The following is a 23572-nucleotide window of genomic DNA, read 5'->3' as shown; positions in this document are numbered from 1 at the left end:
CGAAAATTCCATGTGGGGTACTGGGCGAGGTGTTAAACCTTGGCGGGGCTGATTAAGGTCCAGGAAGTCTCTCTATCGGAAAACCTGGAGGCACTACGGATACCTTATTTTCCGGGACCGTGGAGAAATGGTCAGCAGTTGCGGGGGTACCAGTGACAAAAATGGCCGCAAGGCACCTCAGGCGCTGGATCAGGTGATGCAGCCGCACTCCACTCCCTTCCCACCAGCCGCTCCCCCTCCCGCGCCCTTACGTAGCGGTGGGTGTGGCCTGCCCAGGGGCTCTTTTTCGGAGGCGAGAAAAACCGAGAGTTACACATGCGCAGTTAAGGCCCCTCTGGGCCTTCGGACCTCCTCCCCGCCCACCGCCCCGCCCCGAATTGCCGGGCGGGGCTGGGCCGAGAGTCCAGCAGCCTTGGCTGGGGCTTCAGTGACTTCCTTGTTGTGAGCGTCGGCCCGGCAGTGTCCGCACTCGTAGCCCCGCTGTCCTTACCGGGACCCCTAGCCCAAGTCTAGGTCGCAGCCGCAACCCCAGCCGGTCGAGTCCCCTTTTAGCGCAGGTCCTTTCCCCGCACGCCCCGCGCTCCCTAACATGCCCAACCCCAGCAGCACCTCCTCTCCCTACCCCCTCCCCGAGGAAATTAGGAACCTGTTGGCAGGTAAAAAGCGGGAAGGGGGCGGGTAACGCGGCGGGGGCGGGGGCGCGGGGACGGCGAGCCGGTGGGGACAGAAGCGTTCGGAGTCTCTCCCTTCCTTCTCCGCTCTCCCCACGCCTCCTGCCCAGTGGGAGCGGGACTGGGAGTGGGGAAGTGGGGTCTGAGAATGGGAGTGGGCGTGTGTGTTGAAATTTGGTGCGAGGATGGTGGGGACCTTCTTGTCGGCTACACTAACGCGATCAGGACAATTCTATTTACGTCGTGAAGACGCCGTGTGTGTGTGTGTGTGTGTGTGTGTGTGTGTGTGAGAGAGAGAGAGAGAGATCAGAGAGAGAGAGAGAGAAAGCAAAGAGAGAGAGATATCAAAGAGACCAAAGGGTTTGTCATTTCTAAAACTCCCATTTTTCTTCAACATTCAGTCCACCCATATTTGAGACCTTCGAAGAGAACCTGACTCTCAAATAGCCAGTTGTCTTCAGCCTGAGTAACATGTTAAAACAAAAAAGGAAGGATGTGTTAAAGTCCAACTTCCTGTGTCAAACGATTAAAGTACAGTACTTCACCTTTGCACCCTCATCTTCCCCTTTTCAGTTTAAAATTACTATTTATAGGAACTTAGGAATTAAGGTGCATTCTTCAAGGCTGTTATGAATCCACTGCTAGTTCATTAATATACTTGATATGGAGATGTGTATTTTCACTAAGGGCTGTTAAAAAATTTGTATTTCCGCACAAGGTAGAAAAGACAATACATCTGTTTTAGGGTAGCACAAATCTTACCTATCCAGATGCTCTGGAATTCTTCCCATTATTCACTTTGTCATGTGTACATCAGAATTCTGAATACTGAATTTTGATTAAAAATTTTTACTTTTCTTTAGTTGTTTCTTTAGTATCCTTCAATATTGGTCATGAATAACTGGATTAAAAGAGTTTCTCTTAGATGCCTGTGTTACAATTTGCTTATTTTAACTCTTAAAGCAGTGTTTAAAATGTGACGTTATAAGTAGTAAGTTGCTGTTAGAGCACTGTGAGACCAAATCTTATATGCTGTTACACTATTTTGGTGGTTAGCATCTTGAATATGACAGAGAAAATAAAACCAATAGTGTATGAATGCAGACATGTTTATGTGAACATGATTGCAGTGTGGTGAATGCATTTGTGGTGGGACAGTGTTTTACTACTCTAAGAAATGCTTGTTGTCATTAATGGGTACCACTAAGGGAAATATTGAAAGAACTGTAGGGGCTGAGTTAAGGCAGCTTTTATTCCATTCTATGCGAGTTTCAAGTGAATGCTGATTTTGTTTTACTGCAGTTAACATTTTTGTTGTTACTATGCTGGAATTCCTTGCTTAGAATATTATTTTAGTCACCAGGTCAGAGAACTGTTTATCATAACTCTAAAAATAGATGTCACCATTTTCAGGATATTCTAGGTGTGAATTTTTGAGTTTAGGAAGTAAAGTGTAGACCTTTGGGTACATGCTTTTGAAGCTTGACAGCTCCACAGTAGACAGTTTGCTATCTGGATCCATAGTCATACATTTGCAGATAGTATGATATATGGGTTATGAGACTCTTTATTCTCTGATCCCCATAGATTACAAATATTTCATGTAACCCTTATTTGCATAATTTAATTGAAAGCTCAGAATTAAATAATATTTAAATTATCTGCCATTGCTAACTTCCTATATACTTTAGCCATCTCTCTCTCTTTAATCAGATAATAATACTTACATAATGTCTGAAATCAGCGTTTTAAAGATCATTTTATTGACATTTTCAGTATTTCACACTTTTAAAGCAAATCACATATTAAAACACATGAAGTATTAAAAACAAATAATAAAACACTAAAATTTTGTTGATTACAAATTTGACTTATACTTTATTTTCAGAGGATATTTTCAAGAGGTATGGCTATGAGGAAATATATATGATATAAATTGTAAAGAAATGAAACAAGTGAACCAGTGTTTTTCAGTGTTCTTTTTAAACTAATCATTCAAAGAAAATGGTTAACATTTTATGGTTGACTTTAATTAAAATCTTTTTTTGAGGTAGGAAAGGTTTCAAGAATAAGTGCTCTGAGCAATTTTTTTTCACATTTTTTTATCCAAAAAATTCTGTTGGATTGTGCATGGTCATTTGCATTATTCAAGTGTTTGGGTAATAAGACATGGTTAGATTTAAAATTATTAAAACTATAGAGGAAGAGTTGACATTGGTTTGAATTTTAAAGATATTGCTGGCTTACCTAGTTCTTTCTCTGAAAGTAAGAAGGAGATATTGGCAGTGGTGGTTGTAGCTAACAGTTGAGCACTCTTAGAATACATGGCGCTATGCTAGAATTCCAGGGTACAGAAGATAAGGAACTAAACTTTTCAGGCATTAAAATCCCTTCAGAAGAAAAGAATATAAAGTCAAAAGATAATGTCTATTAAAAAAAATGTTTTGGACATTTCCCATTGCGTTCCATGTTCCCTTTATCCAAATCATTTTGCCATATGTGTTAAATGTTTGACGTTTCAGCTGCTTGATAGAGGTAGGTACTCAAATGTATTCTTATCAGTTTATTATTCTCTTTATTTTTTCCTCTGATTATATCTGTTTCAGGCTTCCTTTTCAATATTTGTTCCCCCCTCCTTCTGATTCCTTCCCTTTAAGAAAAATACTTTAGAAATGCAAAAATCCATAGAGGTTATCATTCTTACCTCACATTTAATGATGCTCTTGAAAAAGTGGCTATATAGTTTGACCATTAGTTACTTTTATTTCTGTGGAATCAGTATATTAAATATTGATAGCCTATACTTTTTATAAAAGTGTTGAATTATTTTCTTGTCCCATGAATAGAAAAAGGTTTACAGATTTTTGTTGTTAAAAGTAAATTGGGGGGCTTCCCTGGTGGCGCAGTGGTTGAGAGTCCGCCTGCCGATGCAGGGGACGCGGGTTCGTGCCCTGGCCCGGGAAGATCCCACATACCGCAGAGCAGCTGGGGCCATGAGCCATGGCCGCTGAGCCTGCGCGTCTGGAGCCTGTGCTCCGCAACGGGAGAGGCCACAACAGTGAGAGGCCAGCGTACCGCAAAAAAAAAAAAAAGTAAATTGGGGACTGCCGTATGCACTCCAGGCAACCTTTAATTTTTTTTCACCACAATGGAAGAACAGGTTTAGCTGGGATAATTAGAATCAAAGGATTATCCCAAATCTTGTCCATTTAATCTTCTCCCACATCCAAATATTTTGACTAGGATGAACAGCAAGAATAATCTTGATTTATGTGAGTTTTTCCTCCAGGCAGGCAAGAAAGTGAGAGGAATTAGAACCACTGCTTGCCACCCCCCACCCCCAATCCCCTTGATTTGTTTAATCGCCCTTTGAATACTGGACTCTTGGTGGTTTGCAGTTAGATATTCTCATTCATTTGTTTTAGGACAACAGTATTTAAAAAGGAAAGCTGTAAGAAAATGTTAGTCTCTTTTTATTGAGTTAGAAAATGAAACCAATGTTGAAGAAAATGATGGTTGTTAGTATACTCTGAAAAATCAAACCCAAACCAAACAAACAATAAACAGAGTGGTGTGTGCAAAGTGACCCTGAGATTTTGTTCACTTGGCAGTCTTGATTAGAAATATTGCATTTTCCTCTATTGAGGATTTCCAGGACATTTTTAAAAACCTTCACACATAATTGATAATCCCTTTAGGGACACTAGGTAAAGAACGGAATTCAGTTGAGATAGAGGTAGAATTTTTTTCAATGCTGAGAATAGTGTGGTTTGATTTCCACCCTTCCAAAAGTTCCATTTATAATTTGGTCAACATTTCGGTTTTATTTTTCTTATGAGAATCATTTATGGTGTATCTAGTGTCCCATAACTTCCTTCTGGGGCATTGGCTGAGTATGTAAAGGGAAGAGTGCCACCTACTGAGTCAGCAATAGTCACCTACTTCTTTAGCACCTGGATTTTCCTATAGAGCAAGAACAAGCCTGCCCCATTTTGGCAGTAATAACTAATGAGTTTAAAGTTGATATGAGAACCTTTGATCTTACAGTGAAATCAGTCCATGACACCTCTAAGATTTTTCTCTTCTAGCAATAGGAATATATGTTTGTAAATCAAGGGACTAGAAAGTTATAGTTTCTTGTATGGGTCAAATAACATAGATGACTTAAGATGTGATGTTAGGAAAATGATTTGCCAATGTTAAGCATACAATATTCTGGTTTTTCTTGGGAGAGGATCTTTGGCTGTCTTGTTTTTTTTTCATGACATTCCTTTTAAAGTATTTTCATCTCAGATTACTAAATAAAGCTCTTGATAATATGCTAGTATGCACAATTTTATAGTTACCCAATCCAAATGATCACTGGTTTCCTTTTAAAAAAGAAATCTAAATATTCTAAAAGAGAGAAGTATATAAAAATTTCCTAATGAGCTTAGCTCTACTTTATCAGCATTAAAGTATTACTAGAAAGAAGACAGAAACATCAGAGTGGGAAAAGCCTCTGGTGATTTGAAACACAGTTCAGTTGTCTCTCATAAATTTAAGATTAAGTGTCATATATGGGTGATAAAAGTGGCATAGGCTAGTTTTTATATACTCATTATTCACTTAGTTTGTCTTTTTCAATTAAAGCCAAGTCTAACTTTTTCATTCCGCTGAGTTTACATTTCTTTTTCAATCACATAGTGAACACATTACAATACATGATACCTAACAGTGAATATAGTGTAAATCTCAGACTAATGTTTTATTCACTGTGGCTTCTTTGAAAACGTGTGGTAAAGAGATTTTGATGATTATAAGGTGCTATTCATCGAGTTATCTTTCAGAGGTGAAAAATATTCATCTCTATCCTTCAACAGTCCAGTTTTCCACCAAAATAAGTCATTTAGCCTCCAAAGCCAATTTTGAAAATGTAATCAGATGATTGGATTGTAAGATTCAGGTACGTTTTTCCTATCATACTTTGAGAACTCCTTGTGCTTGTTCCTGTCTCTTTTTCCATGTTTGAAAAGTCCACAGTTCAACCATAACCTGTAAAGGTACTGGGAAAACAAGAGAAAGACATTTATTAGAGCTATCAATAACTTTTTGATTAGCCATTTTCCAAATTTGGGCATTTAGCTTAATTGGTCTACATGTGCCCAGTTGAACTGATTTTTATGTTTTCACCAGTAGGTGTTTGGTCAGACCATACCTTCCTTTAACAGAGAAGAAAAGCTTCTCTTTTTGTTCTGATGCCAACTTAAATTCTAGGCTGAGATTCTTGTTAAGTTTAGTGATAGCACCTCAGTGAATACAAAGTACAACTTGGTCCAATTTATAAAGTAGAGAAAGATGTGGAATTAAGTCGTACAGCCATTTGGGGTACGGTTTGACTGGTTTTACACTTATTCATTGATCTGGGGCTGAGCACGTGGTAGTGGATTCACTCTAATTCTTGCCCCCTCTCCTATACAATTCAGGCCATCACAGAGGCTGTGTGTGTGCGCGCGCCTGTGCCTGCACACTTGCATGCCTGCCCAGGGAGGTGAGGTATTGGTTGGCTGGAGGACTAGGCAGAAGAGATCAGGTGTTACCTCTGTGACTTGTTTACAACCTCCAGCCTGGAAGTCTTATTCCATGGTGGAGGATGGTGAGGGCAAGTGGTCAAACCCCGGCTTTCTTAAAGAGTTGGAACCTGTGCTATGTACTCAGATTGGAGAAGCCGACAGTTTATAGTTTGCAAGAATTTAAAAACTGTCGTAACCTTGTGTGGTTTCATCTTGAAACTGTAATTAGTATGGAAATTGGTAGAAAGCTGTTAGTTTATGTGTGTTAGATACCTGTCCTAGCCTCTCGGGCTCTAGGGGGGAGATGAGTGGCAGTTTTTCTAGGGGGTCCATATGTACAGGAAAAGAAAAAAAAAGGAAAATTTGAGTACCACTAGGTGATTTGGTGTGTGCTAAGTATTTGCCTCTTAGGGGTTGCGGTGGCTATTGAGAAGTTTCTAACTTAAACTGCTTGAGGATTGCTGAGCCAAGACATGATGTCATCTTTTAATTTTGTTTTCAGACCTTAACGTTTATCTACAGAGCGGTTGTAAATCAGATCTTTCCAGCGGCCTTCTCCCCCAGATCTTTACATTTGTACCGGGAGATCAGGTTTGCTTTGACAATGCTAAGGTGTAACAGGAGCAAAAATCACCACCACATTTGTATTCACTGAGTAACTTTTTCCTTGGTGATGACTTGGGGGGCAGAGGCGGATGGAGATGGGGCCAATTCTGGGGTTAAATGCGGCCGGCGCTGACCTGCGGTCTACGTGACGAAGCGCGGAGCGGCGGTAGGGATTAGACCTGGGGCTTAGAGGGCGCCGGAACTGCGCTTTCTCCACGTGGCCGGGTGGGTCCTTAAGCTTCTCCTCTCCCGTGGAGGACGCGGGTGAGCCGAGATCCCTCCTGTGAGAAAGAGGAATTCTGTCTTACTCGCCAGGCCAAGAGGCCAGCGAGGAGGCAGGCTGACCTTTTCTTGTAATCGAATTACGGCTGTTCCCCGAATTACAGGCAGTCTGGAGTCAGTGAAATCTACATATTAACAGAGGGACATGACCCCTAAAGGAAGGTAGAAGAGGGCTAAAGCGCTCGCTAGTTCACCGTTTGCAGGGCTATTCAGAGCACAATAAAAAGCTTCAGATCTCTTTTCCAACCAGCCAGGGGAGTGCTTGAGTCGCCCAGGACTTTTATTGCTCGCTTTTGAAATATTACCCTGGCTCTGAGCTACAAAGCCGCAGATCCAGTCCCATTTGTCTGGCGAGGGCGCTGCCCCAAACCAGTGCTCCCTGCTCACAGCTCCAGTGACGGGAACCCTGGGGTTTAACACTCCCAGTGTCTCGGACGGCGGAGCCCGAGCATCTCCCGGTGAAGGCCGAGTAACTTTCCAGCACCCGCTACGTCTTTGCGCCGGGGGAACGGGGTCGGGGCTCTGCGCAGGGGCTCGGCGAAGGCCGCGGGCACGTCCAGAGGGTCTCCTGTGCCTAGGAGAGGCTGGTTTCGTTCGATTTCAAAATAAATGGGCACAGTATGGATTTTAAGAAAAAACCCGGATTTCAAAAACTTGAAAACCAATTGAGTCTGTGGGCACCAACAAACGAAGACTATTGCAGGAATCGCTTCCACTATGAAGTTCTTATTTGTTAAAAACAAAAACAAAAAAAAAACAGAAAGCAGGTTGTATGCTTTCCACATCTCGTTTGTGAAATAATTTTTAAAAATCAGTGTTTATTAAATCTTTTCAGTTGCCTTAAACCCCTTTTGTGGCAGAAGTTTAGGAATAAATACATTGACTACTCTAAAAATATAGAATTTTTAGAGTGCACAATCTCTGAATCTCCTCCCACTCAGAAAACAAACAACACAGATTCTTCCTGCAGTCTCACTCCTTCAACAAGTATTTCCTCACAGAATAGCATAGCTCAATAATTTTAAAATGTTTTTGGCACTGTTAGGAAACTCTATATAGAGCATTACAGCTTTTTGTTTTCTGAGTTTTTATACAACTGAAAAGACCTTTTAAAGAAATAACTCGGGCTGTAATTCGTTCTGTTATTGCTTCCGGAGATAGAAAAGAGATCCTGTTTGCTTAAACTTGTATTGTATAATGAAAATGTAAAATACGCAATTAAATACTCGTGTGGATGAGGGAATTAAAGACAAACACTGAGTGAAAGTAGCATTAAGCAAACTACCAATCGTTATGCCAGTGATTCTCCCAAGTATTGAGTCTGGCTTTAAGAAAGAATCAGCAGTAGAGGTGCTACTCCTTCTCTTACTCCAGTTTCTTAGTAGATTTATTGGAGCCATCTCAGAGAAGCCAATGATCTTTCCCATTTCAGCTAATATCTGAATGTCCAGAGGTTGCCTTGCTCCTCTGCGTGCATACAAAATTTAGAGTTGAGAGAAGAGTGCTTTTTTATGTCTCATTATTTTGAACTCACTTTAGAAGTGTGGGTCCAATTTGCACTGGTACTGGATTATGTCTCTGTGTCCCCCTCTTCAAAATAGGGACAGCTCAAGGAAAGAGAAGCTGTGACATTTTGCTTTTGTTTCATTTTGATAGTTACTTTTAACATTAGTCAGTGATGGACTTCAAACCAGAAAGCTACTTAAAATTATTCCAAGACTAAATTTTAATTATTTCACTTATATTGATTTAGTGAAGAATCACTTTTACACAATTTATTATGAATGAATAGAATAACAGTGTAATCAGCTTCACTCCTTGGATCAACATACTTTTGTAATCAAGAATTTAAAATCAGTTATAACATTCTATTTCAAATACTAGGTTTTAAGTTGCTAACTGTAAGTACAGTTGAAAGACTATTTGCTATACTGCTTTGAATTAAGTATAATATTATTGTATGTTTTGATACCATCTTTTTATCAGTGTGAATTAGGAGACAAATTAGTTAAATAAAAAGAAAGTAAAACATATACACCTCTCTTCAATATGAAATATGGGTGGTTTATAGTCATACCTACTGAAAAAATTTTAATGGTATCTTCTACATTAGATACCTCAAAGTGACATTTGAAATTCTGAATATAAAGTTAATTTAAACTTGTACAGTATTTCATGAACAATAAGAGTGGGGCTATTTTAAAATCAAACCAATAAGGATTTGGTGGAATTGTATACCAGAGAGAATTAGAAAGCAGAATAATTTAGAAGTTTACTGAATTAAAAAAAAAAAGAGGCTTTGTGAAAATGTTATATGAGGCCATAGAAGTCTTATCTCTTGGTTACTATATTTTAAAATAGTGGCTAAATCTATTTTGCCACTTTTTCCTTTATTTAAAGAAATATTTCCAGGTGGTAATGCCAAGGCAGGAAGCAAGAGCACACAAAACCACACAACTGATTATCTTTTTTATTTGAGAATAGCTGGCCAGAGTAGGTGGGGCAGGTAGGAAAGAGGAGGGTTTGATTTGGGAATCTTGGCTAGCAAAAGGGATTTGTTTTTCCTCTAAAGCATTAAGCGCTGCATATACCTGAAAATTGATTACACTGGGAAAAGGATGCATTCGCCAGAGACATTAGCTTATATTGATATAATATTGTGAATGACCTGTTCATACAGGAACTTACAAAATACTAAAAATGATAGTAACATGCATGAAAGCTCTGCACTTGCTTTTATCCAGAGAATTTGTTTATGGGGCACCATAGTTTATTAAGACTTGCGTGCTTCTTCCTGGTTTAATGATGCTAAACATTCAAATAGCATTCGCTGTGTTAAGCATAAGTAGAGCATACACATTTTATTAGCTAAGAGGTGAACAGATTTGTCCAATTTAGTATTTGAAACATACTTCAACTGTTATGCTTTGGATTGATAAAAAACTGTAACAAATTGTACAGATACTAACACTTATGGGTAGAAACAATCATTGTCCTATTTGTCTTCACAAAAAAATGATTCTTTCCTATAATTTGTATCCTTTTTCTTATATTTCATGGTTTAGATGTTGAAACATTTGTAGCAGACGTACTGAGAGGGGAAAATTTATCCAAGAAAGCAAAGGAAAAGAGAGACTCTCTTATTAAGAAGATAAAAGATGTAAAGTCTATGTAAGTCACTTACTTGCCTTTTATTACTTATTTCTTACTTATAAGAAACGCTGTAATTAACATTTTAATGAAGGACTGGTTATTGTGGGATTAATTTTTTTATGTTCTAATTTAATTGGTTTGAAGTAGTTTTAAAGGACAAACTATATTTCTACTATAATAGTTTTTAAAAACAGGCTTATCATAATACCGTTTTTTGTGAAGCCTATTGATTATGTATTTTTCTAAGCATTCTAGCAAAATCCAACTGTTTATTTTAATTATTTGAGGATATATTTGGTCTAACTGATAAGACATAGGTAGGTTGAGAATTTTAACATAAATACGGAAGATACCTCCAGACGCTCAAATGAATAAATGTAATTTAAGTTGTATGTATTAAAGATATATTCTGGTTTTACTACTGTAACTTAAGTCTTTAAAAATACCTTTATTATAAATCCATAAGCCTTTTGGAATTATCATCTCAGGATAGGAAGTAGTTTTTTCTCTAAATCTATATTTACAATATAGATTTTAAAATAGACTTGAATTATTGCCATTGATTAGATCTTGTTTTGATTTGTCAACCTTTATTTTAAAATATAATGTTCTTGCTTTATTTTGCAGCTACCTTCAGGAACTTCAAGGCAAAGGTAAATTTTCAAGTTTTGTCAAACTTGACATTTTTTTTTCCTTGCAGAGATTTTCAATAGGAAAATCTGACACATACTGAAATTTGATAGTTGGAGTCAAAATTTAAATTTCTGTGTTGTATACTTAGACTTTAAAGATGAGAGTGCTAGCTCCCCCTGCTGAGAATAAAATTAAAAAACATATCTAGAATCTACTCTGCACAATCTTCTTTTGCACAGTCTTTCATGCAGAAATCTATGTTTAACATGCTTCGGTTTTATGGTTCTTAGAGTTCATTGTGACAGAAGTTTGTTAGGAAAGGTATATACGTGCAGTTACACACGGAAGAATTTTGTGAGGCAGAGGCGAGATACCAACCTAACACCATTTAACCCTGTAGACATTACTTTATAGTGGTCATGGGAGCAGGAGGGCCTGTGGCTGGGTGCTCATAGGTAATGTTTCGAAAAGGTAATTGGTTTAAAAACAGTATCAACTTTTGTTTGAGAGCATGAGTAAAATCTTTTTCAAATGCTGGTTTTTATTATTCTTGTGATTCTTTTGATATGAATAAATATATGCCATAGGCATTTTCAAAGAAGGGGATTCAGTTTCATTTTTCGAAATATGTGAGAATGCTGGTAAGCTGATTGTCTTCCTTTAGATTTGAGAGACAGCTGCTTAGCGAACTGAAGACCAAATCCAGAAAGGCGTAGGAAGTTTCTACTATTTCATGTCTTCAGTTCTGCGAGGGAAACTTGGTATGGCCCTCACTTCCATGATGCTAATTCATAGGTCATGACCTGAAGCCTGTGGATGCTGGTATGAGGGTCACAACATGAGGTCAGTTAACTATGTGAAGCTAGGCTCTGAGTTTGGGGGAAGCAGTGTGGCATCTTCTAACTGGGGTTAGCAGATACCACAGAGTAACTCATATCTCTGCCAACGGATAAGTGAGAGAGTAATGACGGTTTCAATAAACCAGCTACTTAACCAGACAAACCTAAAATCAGTTAAAAGGAAACCACAGTTTCTTTTCACATTAAGTCATCACAATTGTTGTGATTAGAGGAAATAAGAAGAGATTTTTTTCCGTATTAAATTTTTTAACACTGTTAAATAGAGGGAAGAGCAGGAAACTCCTCCTCTCCACAAGTACCTACTTCTTTGTTCTCTATAATGAATCCTAAACTGTGGGTTTAATCATGTTGTATTTTGCTTAGTTGAGTACAGAAATAATGAATCTATGCATTTGAATTATGATAACTTTTATACAGTGTACTGTTTATAGGGGAAATATTGCGTATCAGATTCTGCCTTTTTTCTTAAAAGGCACATTTTGTTCTAGTGGTTACTTATTGGACTCTCACTGTGACTTAATTATTTGTACGTTAAACATTTTTAAGCTAATAAAAAGGTGATAGTATAAAGTCATATATGTAGAATTGCATATGATTCAATAATAGGGTAGGAACTTTCCCTTTGGTATTCTGGTTTAGGACTTGTTCAGGTGTGTGGATATTAAAATTACATTACTGAGATACATTTTTTGTCTCTAAGGAGAATGGAAGTTTATATAGTATTTGATAGAAATTGAAAAATGAGCCTAGAATAAGAGTGCAAATAACACAGAATTCAGAGATTCCCCATAATCATTTTCCTCTGAATAAGTCATTTGTATTTCAATACTGCTGTATTGAGTTAACTAATCACCAAGAATGCCTGCTCAAAAGTAAACCTGTGGATAAATTAGATGTATACCTTGGAGAAATATGAGAAGCTGAGTAATTTTATGCCATTCTACCCTCAAAATATAATTCGACTGTTCTAAAAAGACTATTTCTGTAGTTTATTAGAAATAGTAAAGGGAAGTTAGTACAGGCTTAATAGTTGAATAAGCAATTGCTCAAAAGACATATTTTTTAAAAACAGGAATTTATTAATAACCAGATCTCTACATTGAATAAATTGAATTCATCTAAGTATATTTTGATAATGCTGCTTTTCTTTTTTTTCTTACATTTTCTTCTTGGGGCTTTTGGAGTGTCTTCATCCAAGGAGACCTGGGCAGAAATCCTTTTGGCTGTTTCCCCCCTCTCTCTTTCTCTCTCTCAGGTCAATATAGGGTCACAATGAGGTGACCTGAGGCTATTTTCCTGCTTTTTACCTTTATACTCCTATTTGTTTCACATAATTTTTTTTTTTACATGATGGTTAAGTACCATTTTAATATCATTATTGGGAGAAAAAAGGACCTGGAAGAGAGTTCTTAAATAAAATGAATTAATTCACATTTATTTATTTCAAATAAGTGAGTTATTAGTTACTTTAATGTTCACAGATGTCTGTTATCCTTCCTTCCTTTCCTCTCACATCTCTTCTTATAGTCTTTAGATATTGTACATGACAGAATAACTATCTAACCCTAGTTTTTTATTCTTAGTTACAATGTAGCCTAGTAATATAAAGTATACTCCTAAATACAGGCTTCATGCACTAGATTATGCTTATTTTAGAATTATTTTACAATTATGATTATTTCAGAATTTGTTCTCTGTCACATCATAAAGGTCATAGCGCTCTTAAATGTGACTTGAAATAATTATTTTGGGGATGAAAATATATTACTACTTGAGTAAAGGTGTTACTGACTGAGTATAAAATAGAATTTTCTAATATATATTAGGTATATGATAAACAAGTTTTACTTGTAGTTGTATCTTGCCCTTATATTAGGCTTGTTTTACTCCAGTGATGATTTTGCTATTATTATTTTCTTTATAGAATAAGATAATGTGAAGATACCTATGCATGACACATAGTCAGTGTTCAATAAGTGTTATATTAATGTGTATTCTCAGATTCAAGTTCATTTATCAAGAGGATTTAGTAAATATTGATTTATAATTCAGTTTTCAAATAAATTTTGAGGAAACCATAAATTACTAAAGGAAGGGTATGCATATTAACATGAGACAAATATTTCAAGAGAATATTTTTCAAATATGGGTGTCTACAGCTTTAAAAAAATGTGAATATATTGTTTTCAATTCTCTTTAGATGTCATAACTAAAAAGCTCTCATTTTCTCCTTTAAAATATTTTTCCTCTAAATTAAAACATTTATTTAGCAGATTTTATCCTAAAACTCCATTGATATTGTTAAATATGAATAGGTTTACTTAGAAAGCAATTTCCTTTGACCTCATTGGTATTATTAAGTTTATTTATGGACTAAACTAGTTTTTTGAGTATCAGGGCTGTTAGATAAGAAGGGACCCATTTTAGTTTGTTCTGATGGAATCCTTGAGAACAGCAGAAAAGTCAGAGGTTTGGATGACGTTTAACTTCGTTTCCTTTACTCTTCCTAACATAGTATATGTTCTGTTGCAAGTTGGCTCCCCAGTGAAATCTGAGCAAATAACTTGCAGCTCCCTTACCCCCACCCCCCATCTCTGGCCTTATACAAATGTGTTAAGCATGTTTGAGATTACGGGGCCTATAGTAGTAGAAGTCTGTTTCAAAGGTAGTACTTGAGGAATGGTGTCCTTCATTTAAAATTCTGCCTCACGTTTGCATGCCGTAAATTAGCCCTTCTATGGTAGAAGAGTTATGAAGAGAATCTTATTTGTGGTGACTCAAATCTTTCAAATTTTTAAGAATTAAACTACAGGTTCCCTTAAGAAATGACAAGTTAAATGTTTATGTCCATTCATAGCTGTATATTATCACTTGAGAAATTATTTTGGACAAGTGAACTGAGTAGAAAATTAGAAATTAATATTTTTGACTCAAGTAACTTTCCCCACCAAGTTTACATTTCATTCTCTGTAAAAGGGAATGGTTATCGTCTGAATTTTAGGTATATTATTTAGTTTACTGTTTACCTGAGTGCATTCAAAATAGAACTGTATTTGCTAAAACAAGCAGTAAATTGGTTAAATCACCTTCAATGGTGGGATCATGACTGTTGAATTGCTGTTGGGCTTTATCTCCAGGCATTTAGGAAATGTTAATTGACCATGAGCCATATAAAAAAGAAGGGATAATAGTAATTTGAACCCAACTATTAAAAATTTAAAAATATTTTTCAAAGAAATATGCTGCTGTGATACGCCTAAGCCTTGATTTTGATGTGTTATTTAACTTGCCAATGAAATTACAGGACTAGAAGTCTTGGATCATTGTCTTTTAGACTGTTAACTTTGTATCATTAATTAAACTTTTGAAAGTTGTGGGATAAATCAAATGCTTTTCTAGGGAAACAAGAAACAGTATTAGTGAGCAACAACCCTATAATTATCCTTCTGAGTACATAACAGGGACACATTCATGTCTTTTCTTTGTGCAATAACTTTTACAAAGAAGTATTTTTAAACTGATCATTAATTTTATGACCATAGAAATGAGATGCAAAATTTATGCTGTTGTCATTGGCACAGGCTCAAGGCACCGCTGACATTATGTGTGATGGTAATAGAATGGCTGCCAACTAATGATTCTGTAGACATTTCATTTGAGCATGCTTTTCTTTTAGATGTCTGATTAGGATGTAATGCTTTCAATTATGTCTGTAAATTGTATTGGATACGTTTACCTGATGCCCATTGTTGCTTTGGAGTTCAGTTTTCTATTACATAAACACAAGTTGAACATTTTCCTTTTAATTTATCGAAGTCTTTGCAGGTATAGTTGCAAGTACTCAGCCCCTGGGGAGAAAAAATGCTTTGCACTGCTCAACAGCGACCCCTGTGTTCAATTAAAGCTCCTTATAATATAGCAGCTCTTTGTTGAGTTGAAAAATATAATTAGGGAGGGGGGAAAAGGGGTGGATCATCACTGGAACAACAGTAAAATGAAGAAGACTATTTTGAAAAATGATGTGTTTTTTCAACTTAATGCAAGTTAAAAAGGGAATAACCCTATACAGATGCCACAGGGATGCTTATTCTTTACTTTCTGAGTTAAATTCAAGGAAAGCTTTAAAAAGGGGGGGGGCGGGGAGGGGAGAAAAGAGGCCAGTAGCAGTACTTAATTTATTTTGTCTTAGATAAATATAAATATCACAGTATTTTTTTTAAAAAAAACCAACATTTGAAATGAACTGCAGTTCTTAGAATGGGTAACTTGAAGGCAATTTCACTTTATAATCCAAAAAGTGTTCTTTTTTTCTCAACAAAACCAAAAACCATAGAGGTCTTTAACATGTCACTGACTAATTTGCGTAAAACGGTCTTAACTTACATTAAATATTGTTGAATTTATAGCTTTAATAATGATGTTTTTGCTGTGTGTGTGTATGTGTACATACATGGATATATACACAAAAATATATAATGGATATTATCAAAGGATAATAAACTAATTCTGATTTTCAAAACTTAAAAAATTGTTTTTGTTTATTTCCACTCAGAGTTCAATAGATTTAAGCATGAGCATCTGAATTTTTTCAAAATCCTTTCCATAGAATCATTAGCTTTATTGTTGTATTTCTGTATTCTTAATAGTGTAATAGGCTAAGTGCTAAGTTATGGTGATGTAGTCGAAGTGTGCTAATCCTTTTTTTTTCATAGCAAGATTTATAGTTCATGATTTGAAATATCCTTAGAAAATTCATAACGTAAAAATTCTTACTTTATTAAGAATATAAGGATATTCTAGCAAATTTGAGCAGTTGAGAATTTTGTGATCTTTACTACTGTGTATTCCATGAGCTGTCATTTTATGTTCAAACATATTTTTACTAGCACTTTTTATGAGGTTCTCTCTTACCTCATATTTTAAATCAGACCACTCTTCTTTCCATAAGAGAAATATTGTAAGGGATCACTGAATGTTCTGAGAAGTACTTTGAACATCTTGAAAGAAAGAGAAATTAAGATCTGAAGAATGAGTAGTATTTGTACATGTTTCTTGGAATTTTAATTGGGGAAGAAACATCACCATGTATGGTACACATAATGGTATAATCACTAAGGACAATAAGATAGTCATCTCTATATTCTGCTCTTATTGTCTTGATGGGAGATATCTTTACTTTCAGGGTAGGGTAGGGATGATGAATGCTGATAAAATATCAAAAATTTAAAAAGTAGATATGAATATTGGTTTTTATTATTTTGAAAGTGTTGTCTTGAAAGAGGCTCTTTCCTCTACCAAAAATATGGTGAAAGTAGGGTGCAACCCATCAGATGCATGTCAGAGGATACAGATATCCTTTTGGAGAGCCAGGTAGCTTTAATCTGGATCTGCCTAGCAACTATGATCTAAAAGTAATACTATAGGCACTCTAGGATTCCTATGGAGATTTTTCACTATGACTTTTAGGTGAGGTGGCTGGTTTTCTCTTGAATTTTTAACAAGTAACTTGAATTGTTAACAGATCATTTATATGGTATTAAGCATACCTTTTCCCTTGTTGTTCAATATGGATGATATGCTTAGATATAACTGGGATATAGCAAATGTTTGATTCACTCTTTTAAAAAATTATTCTAAATGAGTATATGGCAAAAACCCAAACCACAAGATTTTATTGTGGGGATTAAATGACTTCAAGCCAACCAATCAGCCTAAGATTTGGAAATCATCTAGAAAACTAGCCAGAACACAAGAAAAAATAAAGTAACATATCACTGAATGCAAAATCGAAAGTGTCTAGTTTGTAAATCACCTTGTTTGAATTTAAAAGGTTTATATGAGTTTTAAAGCAGTTTTTCCATAAAAGATTCCTGCTCTTGAAGACACAACTGAGTATTTTTAATCTATTCTAATGTAATCTGTGATTTTTAATGAAAACATAAAACGTTCATATGGCTTTGAATTATCAATTTCTCATCATCATTTTTCCAATTATTGAGTAGGTAAATGGAATTAACTTGAATTATTTTCTCTGTTGTGCTTTCCATGCTTTTTTTGGTTGCTGTTATTGTTATTTTGGTTGTGTTTGTTTTGGTTACCCACTATGTTTTAACCTGCTTCCACTTTTTTGAATTCCTCTTTGTAGAGACCATCATAATTTTGGAAGTTGTATCCTTTTGTAACAGAAAGAAGCAGTTGTGTACTGACTTTCAAAAACTTACTTTAGCTAAGTTACAGCGAATATACATTAAAATAGGATCTGTTTTTATCTAGTTCAAAAATTTTTCTTTGGTTTTCCATGAAAGTGACCAAATTTAATAGTAAAATTTACCTCTTTGACAAAGTAACACTTTTAAAGATGGCTAAATTATAAAAGACTTTTCTCTGATTAGTTTTTGTTTTTTTTATAATATTTTTAAGTTTAATTTTTACTTTATATTGGGGCATAGTTGATTTACAATGTTGTGTTAGTTTCAGGTGTACAGCAAAGTGGTTCAGGTATACATACATGTATACATATATCCATTCTTTTTTTCTCTGATTCTTTTATAGGTGATATAGAAGATGGAGAAGAATATGATGACCCTTTTGCTGGGCCTCCAGACACTATTTCATTAGCCTCAGAAAGATATGATAAAGATGATGAGGCCCCCTCTGATGGTATGTGACATTTTCCCATAGAATATACCTCTTGACACTCTAACACAAAACAGTGCAATGTGTAAAGGTGGTGGTCTTGTCAGAAAGCAGATAAACACAGAGGCTTCAGTTAACTCACCTTTACCAGAACCTTTTAAGGAACAGAAGAGCTCTCTCTAGTGGTTTTCCTAAGTACGTAGTTCTTTCTTTTCCTAGGAAATTTTCTTTACTTGAAGTTTTAGGAGAGTGCTTGCATCATCGTATGAACATTATCAGTAAGTTTGTTGGTTAATTTGATATGATCAGATTCTTGCTTAATTTTATTGTGCTGCTTAATGGCTTGTTGTATTTCATTATTTTATAAATAATGAAGAAGGTTTTTGATCTCTTTTTTCCTGAAAACTTCATACAAAATGAGTTCATAAAATATTAAATTAATTATTCCTACATTGCCTTCTCTCATTGAGACAGGTTTCCATCAAATGCGTCTTTTAATAATACATTTTCATTTTTCTGATTGTCATTTAAAAATATCCTATATTACACAGTAATATTATAGTTTTTTATATTAATTGAAATGGTAATAAAATTGATTATTTACTTCTTATTAATTTTTAAAAACTTGCCAAAGTTATGAAACTTGTTTTTAGTGTAGCATGTGCTTTCTCTGTTATGCCACCCAGTTGAGTGCATCTGAATTATAGAGACCTATAAGGGTGATATATAGGTACAAATTAAGAATGTGTATTGATAAATTAGCCATGCATATTAATTTGTGGCACTCAAAGCTTCACATAGACATAGAAATGAATAATGCCTTCTGCCACTATATGATTATCAAACTGTGCAGTTCCATCTCTAAATACAATTGCTGAATGAAAATATGCTTCCTGCAACAGAGCACTCCACATTTTATGTTATCCAGATTATTCCCTTTGGAAACATAAATTGCTTTTATGAGGTATAAAATTATGTCTACTGCAGAACAGGGATAAGTCAAGTACATGCATAAGTGATAAACATTCTAACCACTGATTGAGAACAACACAAGCTTTTTTTTATATTCAGAACTTTGTACAGTGTGTAGCAACAATAATCATATCCATTTTATGTTGAATTTTACATTTTGGCTAACATTTAATGTCTATTTTTAAAAGGAAAGAATTTATTTCTCTTAGATTGTCTATTTTTTTAAAAGATGCACATTTTTCTTCAGTCACACTTATTATCTGAAACAGAGCATTACCCTTTCTAACCTGATCTTCAAGAGCATTTCTACTAGAAAATGTTTTATAATCGATGAAGTAATATTTTCAGGCAAAACAATGAATTATTATTTGAGTTGAACTATTTTTCAGACACATTACAATGGTTTGTTTTGCTTCTCTGGAAAACATTGGTAGATAGAAATGAGTATGTTTGTATGTATACATATATAGATAGTACTTATACTCATGATAATATATAGATATGGATACATACACATACAGAATGTATTCATAGAATATATATGCTCAGGATTTCTCAAAGTAGCATAGATATTTTGATGTACCAGGAAGCATTATGTGCCATCTTGAAAAAATTACAACCTAAGAAATCCAACAATTAAATATATATGAGAGCCAGTGATTTGTTAGGAAAAGTGAATTGCTATTGTATTTCATGTAAATAATCCTGTAAATAATCATTTACAGGATTATTGTCTTTTTCTTATGAGTAAATAATTTATTATGTTTGTTTTCATAACCAAATATAAAGAAAATACATTAATAGCATGAAAAAGATTTATTGCTAAAACATTATCAATATTTGAATATTATTTAATAAATTATATTTATGTGTAACATTTAAATTTTTGTTAAATATTGCATTTTCATCAGTGTTTATGTAAGCAATTCTTAGATTGAAATTTTAACTTTTAGTATTATTCATTTTTGGTATATAAATAATGCTATTTTTGATAATTTTACATTTTCTTCTAAGAATACTCTAAATTAATTTTAAAACTACCACTTGAACTTTTAATTTCCACTCTAAAATATCATCTAGTCATATTAGTTTATCTTCCTGCAGCTTAATCGTTATATGTGTTCTCTTTCCTTTGCTGAACAAATTTTCCTTCATTGTGTGACCTTAGTCTAATGATATATTAATTATAAAATGATAATGCATTTAACAAGTATAACTAAATTAGCACAGGTCACCAAAAGGCCTTTTGTCAAATCAGATTGTTGTTTTGTCCTTTTGACTTTTACCTTATGGTAGGCACTAACAAAGTATCTGAACTTTGATGGATTATAAACTACAAACATGATATGTATTTTTCATAATGCTAATGTAATTTTCAAGGTACTATAAAGGTCAAACCTGCACATCTCTGTGTGCATTCTAAGTTTGTCTTTTCCTTTAATATTTCTTTTTCTCTGTTCCTCTGGTTCAAAAGTTCATTCAGTTCCCAAATGGCTACCTAATTTTCCAGTTATTCCCTCAAGCCATATGTGTTTTGGTTTCTTTATGGTTTATTAGGTACTGTAGGAAAGTAGCATAAGTTATATCTTCTAATGAAATTCAAGCACACTTCAGTGATGCTTCGACTTGATTGCTGGTAGCAATTAAATCACAGCCAAGGAGAATAATGCATAATCTCACAAGGTCCAGACACCCTATAGAAATTGAAAGGAAATGAAAACAGAAAACAAAAACAAAGTCTTCAAACCCTGCCAGACACGCAATTTCCAGCCTGCCTTTTTTTTTTTTTTTTTTTTTATTGGCCAACTGCCTGATTGATAGCAAAATCATAACTTGCTGCATGCTAACAGGCAGAGTTCACTTGTAGGTTATTGTGAACTGATAAAGGGTTAGATGGAGTTTTGATTTTCGCATTGGACCTTGGTACACCAGATTAATGGAATTTCAATGAGTGACTAGAGTAGCCACAGCTTTGTCAGAGAAACAGATGGATATTCTATAGTCATGTCTACTCATTAATACTAGTTGCCTGAAAGGTGTGCTGCTTTTCTATACAAAAGAGTTGATATAATTGATTTTTGAATAATGCATTGAAAACAAAGTACCTTATTGATGACTAGAATTGTAACATAGATGGTGACAGATTTTTGTAACGCTTGTAGCTTAAAAATATTGTACTTTGTAATTTTTTCTTGTCTCTCTTTGGAAACACTTTTTTGTTTTTATTTTTTGAGGGAAAATACATTTTATAAATGATTGTATGACTGCTGTTAGTTTCATTGTGATTTGGTAATATTTATAAAAATTATGTTTAATAGAAATTTCATTTTATTAGCTTTGTGCTTTTATTTTTTTCTGAAAAACTTAAAACAAATCATAATGGTTTCTAGACTATTGTAGATCACTATTAGAAGTTTTATGCTATTGTATGGCTGGATATATTGAAGTGTTAGTAGAAATGGTGCATGTCAGTAATCAGATAAAATTAGAGATAATGAAACTCAAAACCTTAAAGAATATCCCTTGTCATACATGTTAGAATGTTTGTTTAGGCACTAAGATGGTAGATGCAGGGTAGCTTTTAGATACAATATAACGATTTGGGTTTCCATTTTTCTATTCTGAAATCATTTTTCATTCATTTTCGTTATTTGTAAAAGCAAGCATCTAACCGTGTAGCATTGTGGAAAGTCCCTAAGGTAAGGTGAAAGGATTCAGTGAGCTAGAAGACATACATGGGCTCTGCCCATCGATGATAGGTTGAAGGATCACAGTAGACATTTGTTACAAATCTGATTCAGTCATAGACCATAATCACTTTGTGGATAAGAATCTGGAACCTCTAGGGTGTGAATATAGGAAGACTAAAATGAAGCTAAAGATACAAAACAGTCATTTATTGTCCTGGTATCTTCTTAACTAAAAATTCCCAAGTAATATAGGTTACTAAAAACTGTGAAAAAAAATTAAATAAATAAAAAACTGTGAGCATTACAAGAACATAGGTTTATATGAAAAAATACTGGTTTATGTATGGAACTATTTTTAAAGTTTGAGATTAAGAAAAAAGGCTATGCTCTTTTGATCATAATTTATAATAGTAGATGATGTTTTCTTCTTTTTTGGTATTCGTTTTCTTTAAGGAATACAATATATGAAAACTTGAACTTATAAAACATGTAGATCACTTATTCCAAAGGATTACTTTAAGGATTATCTCCATGATGCCTATAAATAATGAACTCTTATAATGCATCTACAACAAGCTTAGATATAAATCCATCCATGTGCATAAATATAAATTTAATGGATTTACACATTACACATTTTTTTAAACACCTTTATTGGGTATAACTGCTTTACAATGGTGTGTTAGTTTCTGCTTTATGATAGACACCGACTTTTGAGGAAGATTTTTTTGTGCGTAAAGTTAGGTGTAGCACTAATCAGTTCTAGTAAGAGCCAAGCAATAGATGTTTTACTTTTCTCTGGGCTCCAGTAGAATGTGAAATAATATTTAAAACCAGGAAAAACAAGGTTCTTTCAATTACTTCCCATTTAGGGTAACCAACTATAGTATCATGTGGTTTTTGATAATAAAAATCATATTTTTGTATTTTATTCTGAGAATTTAGATTAGTTTGCAACTTACACATATCTTTGTATACATAACATATTGTTGCACTTGTGTGGTTTTTTTTTTTTAACTTTTTTTTGGGTTCCTTTAATATACCAATTGCTAGCTTGTGTTATAGCAGTATAAGAACAATGATTATTTTAGTCCTTCTGTAATGTGTATAGCCTAGCTTCAGGTACTTTGGTAGACGTGTGGGGTTATAGTTTGGAGAAATGATAAAAAAGTAGAAAACATGTTTTTACACTCAAGATACATATTGTGTGATTGGAGATATAAAGTATACACAGATGTAAAATATTTTTATGATTACAAAGGCATATATGAATAAAATAAAAACACATAGCCATTGAGAATCATCTTTTTGATTTTTATGCCATTGAATGGGAAAATACATCACTATAAAACAAAGTGGGCAAATAAGACTATAACAAAATGGGCTAGATAAGAAATATTGCAAAGGTAATAAAACTCAAATTACGAAAAATAATGCATTTTTAATACAGTAAATTAGCTGTTATTTACACAATTCATGAAGAAAGGAACAAGGTACCTTGGCAAGGTAATGGGGAA

The 23572-nt window shown here is 34.6% G+C and overlaps 1 protein-coding gene across 2 annotated transcripts in view; it reads left to right on the top strand.

Moving 5' to 3' along the window:
- Window positions 1-426: 426 nt before the first annotated feature.
- Window positions 427-23572, top strand: part of SKAP2 (src kinase associated phosphoprotein 2) — a 153490-nt gene continuing 130344 nt past the window's right edge. The window contains exons 1-4 of one of the 2 annotated variants that reach the window (XM_065883777.1): window positions 427-656; window positions 10177-10282; window positions 10892-10917; window positions 18310-18417. In XM_065883777.1, coding sequence (XP_065739849.1) covers window positions 590-656; window positions 10177-10282; window positions 10892-10917; window positions 18310-18417 — 307 coding nt within the window. In that variant the 5' untranslated portion in view covers window positions 427-589. The remainder of the gene's footprint in view (window positions 657-10176; window positions 10283-10891; window positions 10918-18309; window positions 18418-23572) is intronic. The other variant, XM_065883776.1, reaches the window with a different exon arrangement.

The sequence above is a fragment of the Phocoena phocoena genome, chromosome 9 (genome assembly GCF_963924675.1).
Source record: "Phocoena phocoena chromosome 9, mPhoPho1.1, whole genome shotgun sequence".
Taxonomy (NCBI): Eukaryota; Metazoa; Chordata; class Mammalia; order Artiodactyla; family Phocoenidae; genus Phocoena; species Phocoena phocoena.
The sequence above is the reverse complement of the archived record's forward strand: the minus strand, read 5'-3'. Positions and strand labels throughout refer to the sequence as shown.